Here is a 17800-nt window from a genome sequence, read left to right on the forward strand (position 1 = left end):
TGCAGTGCATATTGTAGATGGTACACCGTGCTGCCAATTTGTGTCTGGTGATATAGGTAGTATATGTTTAAGGTGAGGTGCCGATCACATGGGCAGATTGATCCTGGATAGTGTCAGGCATCCTGAATGTTGTTGGGGTTGCACTTATCCAGATGAGTGGAGAGGATTCCATCCCAGTCTTGACTTGTGTTTTGTAAATGGTGGACAGTTTTATATTAAAGGTGCTATATAAATACAAGATGTTGATACTGTGTTGTTGTATAATGCCTTAAGGCCTTTTCTTTTTCTTTGCCTCGCCCAGGCGATTGCATGGCTATGGGTGCTGGTGAGGTGGGTGGAATTGGGTTTATTGTGTCATCTGCTTCGTCCTCTGTGCTATCACATGTCTCTGTCCTTGCCTCAGCTTAGTTAGGCCTGAAACAGTGATCTGTCCTTTGTTACCTGTGGACTTGACTATTCTAATGTTCTCCTGCTTGGCCTCCTATCTTCTACCTTCCAAAAGTTTGAGCTTATCCAAACTCTGCTGCTCACATTCTAACCTGCACCAAATCTCATTCACCTACCACTTCTGTCTTTGCTGACCTACATTGGTTCCCGTTTCACCAATGCCTCAATTTCAATGTTTTCAATTTTGTATTCAAATCTGTCCATGATCTTATGCTTCCCTACCTCTGTAACCTCCGCCAGTCCTACGTACCTTCAAGATTCCATGTTAGTCCAAGTGAACATCCTCCATTTCCTGTGCCTTCAGCCATCTAGTCCTTTAGCTCAAGAATTTCCTCCCAAAATCTCTTTCTCTCTACCTCCTTTGAAGCTTTCCTTAAAACTTATCTCTTTGATCAAACTTGTAGTCATCTGTCCTAATATCTCTCTCTTTGCATCAGTGCATCTTGTGACATTTTCCTGCATTAAAGATGCTATATAAATGCAAGTTGTTGTTGTTAGTGTGGAAAATTGATAAATGTTTAACTGAAAATTTACAGAGGACAGAATGAAAGAGCAGAAGACAACATGGAGCCCGAAATTCCATTTAGTTCACCAAGCACCCTCCTTCCACACTTCATATACAATTGGCTTATTTTTAATTCTATCCAAATCATTTCATCTTTGGGAGAAAAATTCTGTAAAGTCTCTCTGTTCCTAAGCAAAACTATGGACTTAACTGACTTTCATCCTATATTATTTATTTGTGACTATGGCCCCGGCCAGATATTTCCAACTCTCAGCGGTTCAGGGAACCAGTGCATTCTGTAAAACATCCAATAGTCACCAAATACACTTATCCCATCACTCTCAATCCTGTTCTAACCAGAAAGCCTTGAAAGTTATCTGGCAAAACAATATAACTGTCTATTATGTGTGTATATCTATTGTATCTGCATATATTAAATAATATATATAAAACACACATTATATATGTACATATAATATCTACATATTGCTATTTTTATATTGCTATTGCTATATTATATATATATTTATAGGTTTACTAGCCTCTCTGAAGTGATTCTCTGTCTACCTTTATCCATTGGTTGTTTAAAACAATTTTTCCTACAATATTAATGTGCTTCATTAAAAACAACTTTCCAGTCTCTGTGGCCTCCATGTGTGAAGGGAGAGATTCCAAAACATTTTGTGCTAGGAGCTGATAACAAGCAGGAGGAGGAGGGTGAAGGTTATTGAGAGCAGCCAAAGACATAAATAGAAAGAAAGAACTGGAGGGAATGTCACGTGATGGGAATGGAGTAAGACATGGCTGAAAACAGCACCAATGATGTCTGTAATTTATCCCTACACAAATTACTGACATTGGGTTAAAAGATTCAGCTTTTTGACTATCAGTGTTTTGGGGTTTATTCTGATGCTCAACACACATTCAAAATATCTAAACCCAGAGGCAAACACAATTAGAATCAATTTTTTATTCTTTATCAATTGCGATGTCCGACACTACAGTTGCTAACAACATAATGGTTTCCCACACAGAATTTAATTCTGTCTACACACTTGCTGACTTACAGAGCACTATTCTCCCTGAATTTGCTGGACTCTGTTTAAGATTGCGTTCCTCTGTTGCTATTCTACAAGCTTCTGTTGTTACTCTATAAGCCTCTGTCGCCTCCTTCAATCAAAGGCTGTGGGATGTTGAACAATCAGTGACTGACTCGAGCGACAGAATTGCGGCTCTGGAGACTCGCTGCACCCAGTTGGAAGTCCTACATATTAAATTGTTGATGAAAGTGAATGTCCTGGAGAATTGCAGGTGAAGACAAAATTTAAGGATCCTCTCGGTGCCTGAGGGTGTGGAACAGGGAAACCCTACAACTTTTACTGAGGTGCTCCTTTTGGAGGTCTTTGGCAAGGAGAGTTTTGATTCACCGCCGGTAGTGGATCGAGCCCATCGCTCTTTGGCATCATAGCCACAGCATGGTGAGTCCCCAAGGCCGATAATACTAAGACTGCATCACTATAGACTGAGGGAGCAAATTATGTCTCTGTCTAGAGAAAAGGACCAACTATAATTTCGTGGAAGCAAGATATTCATCTACCCTGACCTCAGCATGGATCGGCGTCATGGAGAATACAAATCTAGTAAAGCCCAAGGTCGTGAAGACAGACTTAAATATGGCCTCCTCCACCCTGCTCGCCTGCGTGTGATTTTCAACGGAGTGAATAAGATTTTCAACACACTGCAAGAGGCTTCAGCCTTTCTCAAGGACACAATTGTACCTTCTCTTAATAAGTAACAGTGTGGCTTCACCTAGGACAAAGCGATGTTCAATGGTTAATTAGGTAACTCTGCTTGATAGTTCTCTTACAGGATAAATTTTGTTGGTTATATCAATCGCATTGTATCTTAAGTCCAAACTGCATTAATTGTGGGAAGTTTTATAGAAACCCTATGGGTGTTTATTTGGTACCTTTTACCACATGTGCAATTCAATTCTTTGAGAGTTAAATCTCTCTCTATATTCTCTCTCTCTTGCTGAATACTGTATTACAAAACTGTTGCTTCTGGACAGATTCTGCATCTAGTTTAGCATGTGTTGAGCTTTACAATACTTTTGTTAGGGATTTTTGATTGTATATTGCTTCAACGTGGGCTTGTCTTTTCAAGACATACAGCTAAGGTAGGTATGAAAAGTTTACTAACTGTAAGGGGTAGCATTCACCTCATTTGGCGAGTTGATGTAAGCTTTTCTTTCCTATTTTCCCTTATGGTTCTGTTTTTTTCTCCCTTCTCATCTCTCTTCTTTTTTCTTTTTCTTGTTCTTTTCCAAATACACATATACACTTTCCTTTTGGTCAGTTGTTAACATTCTTCAGGTGGGTGAGTTCTGGTTCAAAAATATTTAATCCTTTATTTGTAATGGTTAACCTGTGGGAGCCATATGCTTTGATAAACTTTAATTATCATATTGCCCACTAATATTAAGGCCTCACAGGGCAGTTGTCGAATCTATTTTATCACCTAGAATATGAAAGGTCTAAACCACCCAGTTAAAAGTAATAAAGTTCTCTCTCATTGGCATCAGTTGAAAGTGGACCTTGCCTTCCTGCAGGAACCTCATTTACGTACATCTGACCATTTATGAATGTAGAAAGGTTGGGCTGGGCAGATGTTTCATTCTAATTTTCATAGTAAGGTGAGACGTGCGGTAATTCTAATCCATAAATGCATTCCCTTTGTTCACTCTCAGGTTATAGCTGACCCAAATGACTGCTATTTTATAGTACAAGGCAGACTTTTTAACTGTCCAATGATCCTAACTAATATATATGCACCCATTGGGATGATTACCGTTTCATTTCAAACTTCTTATTTTCCACACCTGATTTAGACTCATATCACTTACTTCTTGAAGGAGATTTTAACTGTGTTCTTAACCTAAATTTAGATCGCTTATCCACAAAATCTGTTCCAATATCAAATCAACCTCAACCATCAGGGTCTTTTTTGGATACACCTGGATTGGCAGATTCATGGCATTTTCTATACCCATCAGCAAGATAATGCTCCTTTTTCTCTCTGTTCACCGCACATACTCGAGTATTGACTATTTCTTCCTTGACTAGAGGCTGCTGCTGTTTATTCAATCTTGCGCACACAATAGCTTTGTGATCTCTGATCATGCCCCCTTAGTTTTAGCAACATGATTCCATGACCAACCTGTTTCTTGTCCATCATGGCGTATTGATTCTCTTCTTCTAGTGGGCTAGGATTTTACTAAAGTCATTCCCTCACAAATAGATACTTTTATAGAACTTAATACTACTCCAGGTATTTCCTTTCCGACTGTCTGGAAGAGTATGAAGGCTTACCTATGTGGATAAGTAATTTCATACACTGCTCAACTTAAAAAATGCAACATCTCAAAATTGTCCTAATTGATTGACCAAATTCTCTTAGCGGGCCAGCAGTACGCAATTACATCTACCCCAGTATTATACAAACAGTCTGGCTCTGCAAACTGAATTTGATCTTCTTTCTACAAAGCCTACAGAAAAGCCTAGATCATGTAGTACATTCTATGAGCATGTTGAAAGAATAGATAGACTCCTGGTTCACCAACTTTGCCAGTCTGCTTCCTCTCAATTTATTGCTGAAATTACCACTCCAACAGAGTCAACTACCACCAATCATCAGGAAAACAGTGATCAATTCAAACTTTTTTATTCCACTCCTTTTCAGATCCTGGTTTATTTCACAATTTTTTTGATAATATTGACCTCCCATCCCTAACATCTGACTCTATGGGCAGAATTTTGCTCTTGGCGGGGCGGGCGGGGTCAGTCGGGAAGCTGACCACTGCCCGTAATCAGCACCGAACTGTGATTTCAAGCTGGCAGGCCAATTAAGGCCTGCCTAGCGTGAAACACGTGCGGCGGTGCTGAGCGCTGTCTGTGTGAGCAGGGGGGAGTGCGGGTAGTCTGAGCATGAAATTCGCGCACGTGCACAAGTGAGCACTTCATAATCTCCCTGATGCACAGAGCTGTCTCAGGGAAATGAAGAGATATGAAAAAAATTATTTAAATAAAAACATCATGAAAGATTTCCCCTCATGTGACTCTGTAACATGAGCAGGGGCATGTTATTAATGAAAAATTATAGTTTTTATTTTATTTTTATTTGCTTTTGGAAACCTCATCCCACCCGTGGATGAGGTTTCTAAAAAAATGCAAAGGCCGCTTGGCCTTTTTGCCTGCCCGCTAGCCGTTAGGTTGGACGAGCAGTGAAAAATTTAAGTTAATTGATTACTTAATGGCTTTAACAGGCCTTTTAATTGTTGGCGGGTGTGCTGCTGGCTCCAGCGCAAGCCCGCCAACTGAACTATTGTGTGACTGTGCGTTGACTTCGGCATGCTCGGTCAATGTCAACGCGTGTCATTTCACGCCTACCGAGTGAAAATTTCTGCCCTATAAATGCATTAGAAGTAACCCTTTCCCAAGTTAAAATGCTAGAGGCAATTAAATCCATGCAAAGTAATAAGGTACCAGGGCCTAATGGGTTTTCAATAGAATTTTGTAAAAAATTCTCATCACAACTTTCTCCTTTATATCTGTCACTATTTTCAGAATGCTTTCTCTCTAAAACACTCGGGAGTGTTTTGAAGAGAAAGCATTCTGAAAACAGTGAGGCATCTTTGTCCATTCGTTTAAAGAGGGATAAGGATCCTCTGCATTGCAATTCTTACTGGCCTATTTCCCTTTTAAATGTGGATGTCAAAGTAGTAGCTAAAGCCTTAGCCCACCATCTTGAATCTGTCCTTCCATTTATTATCTCTCCTGACCAGACAGGTTTTATACAGGCAATCCTTCTCTACTTTAAGGTGTCTTTTCAATATTATTCATACACATTCAACTACTCTCCCTGAGGTTCTTATAACTATGGATGCAAAAAAGGTTTTTGATAGAGTGGAATGAGACTACCTTTTCTTCACTCTTCAAAAATTTGGATTTGGACCCACTTTTATAAAATGGATAAAACTATTGTATTTCTTATCGGTTACTTCAGTACTTACAAATAAGATCCACTCTAAACTCTTTGACCTCCATCAAGTTACCAGACAGGGCTGTCCCCATCCCTCCTACTTTTCACTATTGCTATTAGTGGCAATTTCACTGTCGACCCGTGGAGATATACATGGTGTTACGCAGGGTGGAGTCGAACAGAGATTCTCCCTAATTGCTGATAACCTGCTTCTTTACATCTCTCATCTGGCCTCTTCTCTCCCACATATTTTCTCTATTCTTGAGTGACTTGGTGATATTTCAGGTTTTAAAATTAGTTTGCAAAAGAGTGAAATTTTCCCTAGGTGAGGACAAAGGAAGGATTGACAAAGATGTCATGAACTAAAGGACAAAGGGACTGCTAATGATAGTGGTTAGTGCTAAAAAAGTTGCTGATAGTAGCATAAAGGTAAGAAAGCAGAATGTGATAATAGCAGAACAGGGTAGCATCGTGTGAAAAAACAACATGGAACAAGTAACAGATGACCCCATAGGGGATGGGGTGGGGGGAGGGGGCAGCAGTGGTTGGGAAAAAAAGGAAAGAAAATAGGAGAGAAGAGGGGAATAAAAAAGGAGATAAAACCACAGATAAATGAATAAAAATAAAAATAAGTCAATAAAAAATACAAATGAATGTAGAAAAAACGGGATTAGAAGAAGGGGATGAGGATGGAGGAGAGAGTTCATGATCTGAAGTTGTTGAACTCAATGTTAAGTCCGGAAGGCTGTAAAGTGCCTAATCGGAAGATCAGGTACTGATCCTCCAGTTTGCCTTGAATTTCACTGGAACATTGCAGCGGGTCAAGGATGGATATTTGGGCTACACACTTTGGGTTACAATCTCTCTCTTTATACAGCCCTACTAATGCAAATCATTTATTTCTGCCTTCATTAGAAGATTCTGCCTTTCAAGTCTGGCATGTGAGAGGTGTCAAAGCCCTTGCTAATTTATAGGTTGGATAATACTTTTGCTTTTTTTGACACTCTCCCTCGAAAATATGATCTGCCCTGCACACACTTCTTTCGCTACTTACAAATCTGAGATTTTGCACACAAAAAAATCGCACAGCTCCCTTTATTGGCCCCTAAATCACCGATAGATATTATATTAGAACTAAATCCTTTTGTTAGGGAGTTCATTTTCAAATTATGTTCTCTAATTTTTTTCACCTCACTGCCCTTCATTTTCTACCTTAAAAACTCTTTGGGGGCAAGATTTTGACTCAGACTTGGCAGAAGATAACTGGAAGTCTATTCTCTCCTGTACATTCCTTATCTGTGTGTGCAAGACATGGGTTGCTACAATTTTAAATCTTACATCGTATCCATCTATCCAAAATGAAATTGTCTAAGATTTATTCAAATTTTGCCCCAGCCTCTCTAATTCATATGTACTGGCTGTGTTCTAAATTGGTGTTGTTTTGGACAAATTTTTTTACATCAATCCCATATTTTTAGTAGCAGCACTGAACCCTCTCCTATTACAGCACTTATTAAGAGTGGAACCAAATGGCATCCCTCATACAAAAATTCGGACTGATTCACTCGCCTTTTCAACATTATTGGCTAGCCACATTATTCTATTAAATTAGAAACAGGCTGCCCACTTTCTTTCACTAATTGGATGTGTGATCTTATGCAGAATCTTAAACTTGAGAAAATTAAGTACACTATAGGAGGCTGCACTGATGGATTTTATGTAGCTTGGCAACCTTTCTTAAATTATTTTGATGAACTGTGGCTCTCTCCTTTCACATAACTGACCCTAATTAGGTTGTATGTATTATACCATGTGAAACAATATCTGACCTATAATTGTTGTTGATTCTCTTATTATTTATTTCTATGGGGGATGGGGAGGGTTTTTTCCTTTCTCTTCTTCTTCCTCCTACTTTTCTTCTTTCCCCTTTCTTTCTTTCTCTCTTCCGAATGTAAGTGTATTGAAGTATTGCCGTTCTGCAAGCTATTTTTTGTACTGTTACTCATTATGATTGTTGTTAAAACTTAATTAACAGAAATTAAAAAAAAACAACTTTCCATACGTTCGCTTACCTTTCAGCCAGTAACCAAACTCTCTCATATCACCGGAGAAGTAGCCAATTCTTTTAAGAAAGGTTTCTTTGCAATTATCTGGTTTCAGCGTTGATACCATTTCAACCACTGCTGTTTTCTTCTCCATGAATGGATTCTGCTCCTCACAGAATTAAAAGAAAATCAAGGCACGGTGTATTGTTTAAAATCAAAATTAAAACTAAAGCACTATTGCAATTTTGTTAACTGTACGTAACAAGTATTTTCTATATAATGCGAGCATAGAAATAAATCTGACTCAAATAAATCCAGATAATTGTTTTTGAAATGTAACTCAGTTACGAAGGTACAAATACCTGGGCAGCTTCAGATTCAAATATTCAAGGTGTCCTTTTCTTCACTCGTTAAAGTAAATGGCAAGGAAAGGACCAATGCTTTTATGTAGCAGAAATGCAATATGTAAAATTTAAATGCAGATTGCAATCAAGATTGTAATACTGGTTTGAACAATTTTGTTTAATGAGCTTATAATTGCATTGCCTAGGGTATTCCATGCATGTGATGAAATACTTTACTTTCTTATCGATCAATAAATTACTTATGAAAAATTTACTGAAATTAGTATTTTGAGCCAATGGAAAGTTCTGGTGGCTTTGGTCCAGGAACCAACCAAATGTTAGCTTTGATTCCAACTCTCTGATAACTCATCAGAAATCTTCACCTTGTCAATTAAGATAAACTACTCAGCAGATTCAAGCTATCACCTCAGTAGTAATCCATGTTTTCAGATACACAAGAAAGAATGTGCATATATTGCACCTTTCCTGTCCTTAAAGCAGTCCAAAGTGCTTCATAGCTAATGGAGTGTTTTTGAAGCGTAATCCCAATAAAACGTAAGCAAACACAGAAATCAATTTGCCCACAATGGGAAAAATTAGCTTTCAGCAAAAGTGCAACAAAGGTGAATTTACACTGCACCTGATTTTCTTTTCATCGCAGACCAATTAGCTCCAACACGATTCTACAAACAACAATGAGATTAATCACCAGATAATCTATTTTAACTCTGATGGCTGATAGATAAATGCTGCCTCAGACAATTCCATTGCTGTTCTTCAAGTACTGTCGTGAGAACTTTTACATCTGTCTCAAAAGACAGAAAGCTTCTCAGTTTAGTACCTCTAACAACATAGCTCTCCTGACAACCGTGTCCGAAATGCCACCCAGTGTAAGAAGAGGATAAATGATCTCATCTGCTCTGCCAGGGTAAGTCATCCTTCAACATCCTCCAATATCAAACTCTCAACATGGCATCATGCACTCAAACAACCACTCTCTTCAGGGAACTCACACAACCATTAGTGGGAGACACATAGCAACATTCGTTCTCTCACCGAAACTTTCACATCATCACCATGCTATCTATTATGTTGCTCACACTCCATCCTCTGGCCCTTTTGAGGAGGGCTCACCACACACATGGCACATGCATCTCACCCAACCTCTGCTCCATTCCTTCTCATCACATGCCTTTTTTTCTTCTTCATACAGGCCAAGCTGGCACACAACTGGGGCAACAGAGTGCAGACCAGGGGAGAGATGGCTGACATCATTGCCCTCAATGAGTTTGAGGAGGCTGCAGCCAAGTGGCTGGGGAGGACAAGGATCACTTCTGTGGGGGAGGGGAGATCAGCCTCTCCCAGTAACCGAGTACAGATCACAGCTTCATCACTTCATCAAATTCTGACATTCACAGTGACTCACTTGCAGTCTTATCTAGCTCATTCTTATTAACTGAAACTCTATTTTCTATTTTCTAGGCACCAGCAGATTGAGGCCCCCACACCAGTCAAGCATCAGTGCGAGCCCCCAGACTACATCCAAACAGAAAGCTCTGGAAGAACCGTCACTGCGCTCACATGCATTCTGCCACCAGCTCAGAAGCACAGGCCGGTGGGGCACAGCTGCAGATTAGGCTCAGGCTCATTCTCTGGGGAATACCTCACTGACAGGTCCCCGCAGCAGTCAGAGGCAGGGACAGCCCAGGTCTCTGGCACTCAGAGCTGCTGGAGGTCAGCCACCTGCTCAGTCTGAGTCAGATGATGAGCCTCTGGAAGCGGCCGCCAACTCAATGCTGGAGATTCAGTGACAAGCGGTGGAACACCAGGCAGAGATTCGACAGTCGCTCAGCAGACTAGAGTGAATGATGGAGGAGCCCATCCGCATTCTGTCTGATGTGTGGCCCCGACATGTGAGCACCTCGAGGTCACCATGGGAAGGCTGGTGACCCCGATGGATCCTGCAGTTCTTGACGGATATGAGCTTGGCCCTGCACCCCATGGCCACACACCCTGGTGGGCACCATCAAGACATAGGGATGGGGCACCTTGACCTCCCTCCAGGTGCCTCATCTCCTACAGGAATCAGGCGGGGCCCTCGGGCACCCACAGGGAGGATGAGCATCAGCCGGACACCCCAGGAGCCTCCTCTCAGGACACTCCAAGGGTGTGTAGCCACTCACAGCCCCCTCTGCCCACTCCACCCACTCCACTTCTCAGGCTGCCAAGGGCTCTTCTGCCCCTGAGCAGGCGACCTTTATCAGGCTGGGGCCCTCCAGGCCTCAGGTCACCTGAGGATGTCCACCAAGGTCATCACAGACATCAGGACATAGCAGTCAGCGGGCTCCCTCCACCTCTGCTGGGGATGTTGGGGCTGTACCCAGGCGTAGCGGTAGAGTTAAGAAAGTTAAGAAAAATTGATGTCACTTTTGGTCACGGATGTGCTAGACGTAAATAAATTGCACTTTCGTGAATACATTTGATGGTTATGTGAATGTTCCTGTCAACTGAAGGCGTTGTAATTTTGGACTTTGGAGCCCTCTTATTTTGAGGTTTAGACATCCTCCCACTCAGTGATAGTGTCCCACTGTGAGATTCACATTCCTGTGATGTCATTCTCACTTGAACTGGTCTTTGCACCCCTTGTGTGGTGTCAGGGAGATGTGCTTAAACCTTTGTTGGAAGTGCGTGATGTAAGCGTTTCTAACCTTTGATATTCTAGTGGCATTTGTGTCTCTTCAGTGGTGGTGGCAGAAGAAAAACAATGCCCGGGAGGAGCTGATCCCTAGGCATGTCCACATCTCAGCCGCAGCAGTGTTAACATCATTAGATGGCAGCGAAGGCTTCAAGTCTTCTCTCGCATCACTCTTGCTCCTCAATGGACTCTCAGTTCCTCACATGGCCCCACAGACCAAAGCAAAGTCATGGCCTGGTGATTCATGAGGCCAGAATGCAAAAGTGTGAATGCAGGACCCATTCTCGCTGCAAGTGGTTAGACATCCCCTGAGATGAAAGAAAATGGCATTGAGGGTGAGGAGAGATGTGGCCATATTCCCTCACTTAACTTTACACTTCCTGGAACCAGTCAGCAATTAATGTATCATGGACACGTCTCCCATATCTTCCTCCCCCATGGCATGATCCCACTCATACTGACCCTCAAAGCCTGGTGAGGTTCTTGGGTCTCCCGATCTTCATCCTCCGATGAGCTCTCATCCTCCTCCATGTCACCCTCTGGCAGGGGTTCATCTCTGCATTGCTAGATTGTGAAGGACGTAACACACTGTGATGATGTGGGAAACCTTGTCGGGAGTGTATTGTAGTGAGCCAGCTGAGCAGTCCAAGCATCTGAAGCACATCTTCAGAAGCCCTATTGCCCACCCTATATGGGAGCATGTGAAACTGTGAGCAGCTTTGTAACTCTCCTCGAAACAACTCTGAGGTTAATGCACTGCTGTCACCAGCCAACATTTCAGTGGGTATGCCTTATCCCCAAGCAGCCATCCCTGCAGACATAATGGCCCCTCAAAAATCTCAGGCACCTGGGAGTGACTCGGTATGTAGTAGTCATGGCAACTCCCAGGGTACCATGCACAATCATGCAGTATGTGCTTCCAATGATCACACACCATTTTTACATTGATGGACTGATAGCCCTTGTGGTTTATAAACGTTAGGGCCTGTTGCCATGGAGCCTGTATAGCCAAATGGGTGCAGTCTATTGCACCCTGCACTCTTGGGAAGCCTGAGATGGTGGTGAAGCCGGTGAATCTTGAAGCCTGGCTCTCTTTGTCCAGAGCAAACCTGACTTAATGATGAGCCTTCCTGTAAAGGGCATCTGTGAACTTCTTCATGAATCGATGTGTTGTGGACTGAGAGATGCTGCACAGGTCCCCTGATGATCCTTGGAAAGACCCAGGGGCAAAGAAATTGAGTGCAACGGTCACCTTCAAAGCCACTGGCAAGGGATACCCTCCAACTCAATGTGGCATCAGGTCTTCACAAAGAATGTGGCATATGTGATGTATCAGAGCTGGGGAAAGTGCCAATGTGCATGGCATTGCCTCGCACTCATTTGTAGATCGAGACTCTTCTATGATAAACCCTAGGCCTGGTAAGTCACCCCCATTGTCTGGGTCTCTCCTCCTGACTCTCCTGTTCATGCTCTGGCTTTGCTTGACCTCCTGCTCCCTCCTGCTGGAGCTGCCTGCAGAGTCGTGTCTCCCTCCTTTGCTTCCTCCGTTGCATTTGGACCTTGACAAAGGCAGCATTGAGCCCTGGATCCACACGTGCTTTTGCCTTCTCTCTGAAAGGAAACATTGAAGACATTAATGATTCAAGGGGCAAGAAAGCGAGGCTCAGAAGATGACACATTTAGAAACTGTAAAGGTTCATAGTTTTTCCTGCCCTATTTAAATGATGGCTGATGCCACTTTGTCCTTGAGACACATCGAGGTGACCAAGGTGGCCTCACAGATATGTAATATCTTGAGTCTTGCATGAGATGTTAAAGTTTCAGTGAGATAAGTGACCCAGCTTAACTCTGTGCTCCAATCTCTGATATTAATGACCAATCAGTTGCTCATGGTCAATGAGTGGATGCCCTTTGGCCCGTTGGGAATGCCAATTCTGGTGAACGTGTGACAGGCCTTCATTGATAGAATACCATATAGCCTATGCCTCCTTCGCTATTGCCTGCATTTCTAAATTCTACATACCACAGTATCACAGTATCACAATATCTTTGCAGTGCAGAAGGAGGCCATTCATCCCATTGAGTCTGCACTAGCTTTCTGAAAGAGGATTCCACATCATCCCACTCCCCGTATTATCCCCGAACCTTGCACATTCTCTCTTTTCATGCAGCAATCCAATTCCCTTTTTAATACCTCGATCAAACCTGCCTCCATCACCCGCTCAGGAAGTTTGTTCCAGACTCCAAACACCCTCTGGGTGAAAAAGATTTTCCTCACGCCACATTTACTCCTACATGCTGAGTCACTCCCAGGTGCCTGAGATTTTTGAGGGGCCATTATGTCTGCAGGGATGGCTGCTTGGGGATAAGGCATACCCTATTTTGAATCTGTGCCCTCTAGTTCTTGATGTACTCCTGAGTGGGAACAGTTTCTCATTATATACCCTGCCCATACCCCTCAGGATCATGAATACTTCTATCCAGCGTCCTCTCAGCCTTCTTTTCTCCAAGAAGAAGAGTCCCAACCTCTCCAATCTATCCTCATGGTTACAGCTCTTCATCCTGAGAGTCATTCTTGTGAATCTCCTCTGTACTTTCTCCAAAGCCTTCGCATCCTTCCTCAAGTATGGCGCCCAGACTGGACGCTGTACTCCAGGTGAGGTCTAATTAGTGTCTTATACAAGTTCAACATGACCTTCATACTATTGTACTCAATGCTCCTATTAATAAGGCCTAAGTTATTATATGCTTTGTTAACTGCTCTCTGAACATGCCCTGCCATCTTCATTGACTTATGTACATATGCACTGCAGGGTCAGTCCCTGCACCTCCTATACAGGCTCTCCCTTTATTTTATACCGTCTCTCCATATTTTTCCTGCCAACACACTTCTCTGCATTGAACATCATCTGCCACTTGTCTGTCCAATCCACCAACATATCTATGTATTTTGAATTTCAAAACTATTACCATCACAATCTTTGTATCATCTGCAAATTTTGAAATCATACACTGAACACCACATTTTAGGTTATTAATATACATCAGGAAGAGCAAGGGTCCCAACACTGGCCCCTGGGGAACCCCACTGCAAACTTTCCTCCAATCTGAAAAACAACCATTTATCACTAACTCTCTGCTGTCACTCGGCCAATTTCTTATCCAAGTGCTTACTTTCCCTTTTATTCCATGACCTAGAATTTTGCTCACAAGCATGTTGTCTGGCACTGTATCAAATGCCTTTTGAAAATCTATATACACCACATCAACAGCATTTTCCTTATCAACCTTCTCTATTACCTCCTCAAAATATTACTGCAAGTTAGTTAAAAATGATTTAATTAACCTTAATTAATCCACGTTGGTGTTCCTTAATTATCCTGCACTTGCCTGAGTGAATATTGATTTTATCCCATATTATAGTTTCCAGAAGTTTCCCTACCACTGAGTTCTGTAGTTGCCAACTTAATCCTTGCACACCTTTTTGAACCAAGGTGTAACATTCTCAATTCTCCAGTCCTCTGGCACCCGCTCTGTGTCTAAGGAAGAGTAGAAGATTATCACTTGTGCTTCTCAATTGTAAATTCTTCTATTGTACCAGTTACCTCCTCTCTCACCTCGGCCTGGGTATAATCCTCTTCCTTTGTAAAGACAGATGCAAAGTACTTGTTCAACACCTCTGCCATTTCTACATTCTCCACATGTTAAGTCCCCTTTTTTGTCCCTAAACGGCCCTCCTCTTTCTTTTACCACCCTTTTATTATTTACATGCTTATAGAAGACCTTGAGATTCCCTTTTATGTTTGCTGCTGGCCTCTTTTCATGCTGTTTCCTTGCTTTTCTTATTAGTTTCTTCATTTCCCCCCTGATCCTTCTATATTCAGCCTGATTCTCCATAGTATTTTCTACCTGACATCTGTCATACATGGACTTCTTCCTTTTCATCTTTACCTCTATCTCTCTCGTCATCCAGGGTGCTCTGGATTTTTTTGCCCTATCTTTCCCCTTCAAGGGAATACACCTTGACATTGCCTGTAATACTTTTTCTTTGAAGGTGGCCCTTTGTTCGGCGTCCGACTTTTTGTCAAGGTTTGATTCCAACTCACTCGACTCAGGTGCATTTTCATCCCACTGTAGTTAGCTTTCCCCCAATTAATTATCCGGGTCTGGATTGTTCCCTGTCCTTTTCCATGATTAACCTAAACCTCATGATACAATGGTCACTGTCCCCTAGAGGCTTTCCCACTGATACTTGATTCACTTGGACCAATTTGTTCTCCAGAACCAAGTCTAAGAGTGCACGTCCTCTCATTGGACTGGAAATATACTGCTGCAGAAAATTATCCTGAACACAATCCAAGAACTCTCGCCCCTCTTATCCCTTTATGGTATTCCTATCCCAGTCTATATTTAGATAATTGAAGTCCCCCATTATGATTGTTCTATAATTCTTGCACCTCTCCGTAATTTCTTTACAAGTTTGTTTCACTGGTTGGTGGTCTACGTACTACACCAATCACTGTTATTGCACCTTTTTCATTCCTTACCTCCAGCCAGAGAGATTCTGTCCTTGGGCTCTCTGGAACATCCTCTCTCTCCAATACTGTAATGTCATCTTTAGTCAATACTGCCACTCCCCTGCCCCTTTTCTTCCATTCCTGTCTCTCCTAAACACCTTGTACCCAGGGATATTTAACACCCAGTGCTGCCCTTCTTTGAGCTAGGTCTCTGTAATAGTAATAATATTATAATTCCATTTGTCAATCTGAGCCTGTAGTTCACCAAACTCATTAACCACACTCTGTGCATTCACATATACGCAGACCAGCTCTCATTTAGGTTTTTTCACTTTTCCCCTTATTATGGCCCCATCTAATGACTTACTAATGCCTAATCTAATTCTATCAAACTCTCCAAGTATTCTATCTACCCTGATACTACTCTCTGAAATATCCTCGTTATCAGTTGCCACTTCACTACTTCCCACTGCCAGTTTTTCTCCTCTGCACTTTGAATTTCCCCTGAGGTTCCCATCCCCCTGCCAATCTAATTTAACTCCCCACAACAGCATTAGCAAACTTCCCTGTGAGGACACTAGTCCCATACCTGTTAAGGTGTAACCCATCCTTCTTGTACATGTCCCAGCTGTCCTAGAACTGATCCCAAAGCCTCAGAAATCTAAAGCCCTCCCTCCTTAACCGTTCCTCCAGCCATGTGTTGAACTGCCCAATCTTCCATTCTTATGCTTACTAGCACGTGGCACTGGGAGTAAACTTGAGATTATTGCTCTTGAAGTCCTGCTTTTTAATTCCCTTCCTAAATCCCTAAAATCTGCTTTTAGGACCTCATCCCTTTCCCTACCTATGTCATTGGTCCTAAAGTGGATCACTTCCTCTGGCTGTTCACCCTCCCCCAAAAGAATGTCCTGCAGTCGCTCTATGACATCCTTGAGGACACCAGGGAGGCAACACACCATCCTGGGGTCATGTCAATGGCCACAGAAATGCTTGTCTGCTCCTCTAACTATGGAATCTCCTACTATTATAACACTTCCGCTCCTCCCCTCCTGAGCATCTGAGTCACCCGTGGTGCCACAAACTTGACTCTTGCTACAGACCTCTGAGGAACCATCTCGCTCACCAGTACCCAAAATGGAAAAGTGGTTAGAGAACAAGATAGCCTTAGGGGATTCCTGCACTACCTGCCTGTTTCTCTTAGATACTCTGCACAAAGATCTGTGAGTATAATTAAGCTGAAACTACAGGGTACCATTAAATGTACAATCTTTCAACGAGATAGTAAATGCAGTCCCTGACTAGATGGACCAGCTTGCAGCGGGAGTGGCCACCAACAGGTCGACGATCTGCAGATTTGAGATTTTTCAGTGGCCTTGTGACTGGATCACAGAATTAGAATCCCATTTTGCAGTTTCCTGAGCTGTGAGATTGGATGGACGTGATGACAACCTGCTCTTGACTGTTGAAGTTTCAGGGTTTTTAGATACCCTGCGAGAGTCACAATGCAAGCATTCTACAGCTGTCAAAGCAGAACCAGCTACTTGACAGATGGAGTGCCAATGAAAGAAAGGCTGCCCAATGGTTCTCAGATGCATCCCCGGACATCATCCGTGGGCTGTAAAAGGCTCACAGGAAGATTCTGTTCCCTTGAGGGGAGCCGGCCCCAGAAAGCAAGCAGACGTGGCAGCAACTGGCAGAGGAGGTGAACAGCAGGAATGTGGAATCTCACGCCTGGCTACAGTGTCGCAAGAGATTCAATCACCTGATCAGGGCAGCAAAAGTGAGTGGAATCTCACATCGAATTGCCAATCCCCTCAGTTTGACATTCCAGCCTTCTCCTGGATAGCACTCTTCAAATCTAAACACAACTTGCGACTCCATTCATTTTTCTCTTTCAGAGGACCTCCTCACATCCTATCTGACCAGCTACCACAACCACTCACCCTCATCTTATTGCCATGTCATACCCTACCTCTCTCACAGTGACTTTGGTAAATGTGGTTATTCCATCCTCTCAACATATTCCATTTCTCACACCCTCTTCTTTCTCTCCTTGCAGGAGAAGATTGTGCAGAACAGCAGGAAAAAGCAGAGAACCATGGGTGGCCCTCCTGTGAGAGCGATCCTGACCACTGTGGAGGAGGTTGCACTAGAGGTAAGCAGAGTTTGGCATGCCTGGCCATTGGTGATGGAGAGATAGGGATCTC

At 42.6% G+C, this 17800-nt stretch overlaps 1 protein-coding gene across 3 annotated transcripts in view; it reads right to left on the reverse strand.

The window, feature by feature from the left end:
• The window catches only part of LOC121294052 (urea transporter 2-like), a 150422-nt gene that overhangs the window by 92206 nt on the left and 40416 nt on the right, over positions 1 to 17800 (reverse strand). For 2 of the 3 annotated variants that reach the window (XR_005941292.1, XM_041173188.1), the window contains exon 2: positions 8065 to 8200. Coding sequence is in view for 2 of the 3 variants with exons in the window: in XM_041173188.1 (XP_041029122.1) it covers positions 8065 to 8191 (127 nt within the window). In the remaining variant the exon portion in view is untranslated. Of the gene's footprint in view, positions 1 to 8064; positions 8201 to 9021; positions 9065 to 17800 lie in introns of all 3 variants that reach the window. The other variant, XM_041173269.1, reaches the window with a different exon arrangement.

This window comes from Carcharodon carcharias, chromosome 1, assembly GCF_017639515.1.
Source record: "Carcharodon carcharias isolate sCarCar2 chromosome 1, sCarCar2.pri, whole genome shotgun sequence".
NCBI lineage: Eukaryota > Metazoa > Chordata > Chondrichthyes > Lamniformes > Lamnidae > Carcharodon > Carcharodon carcharias.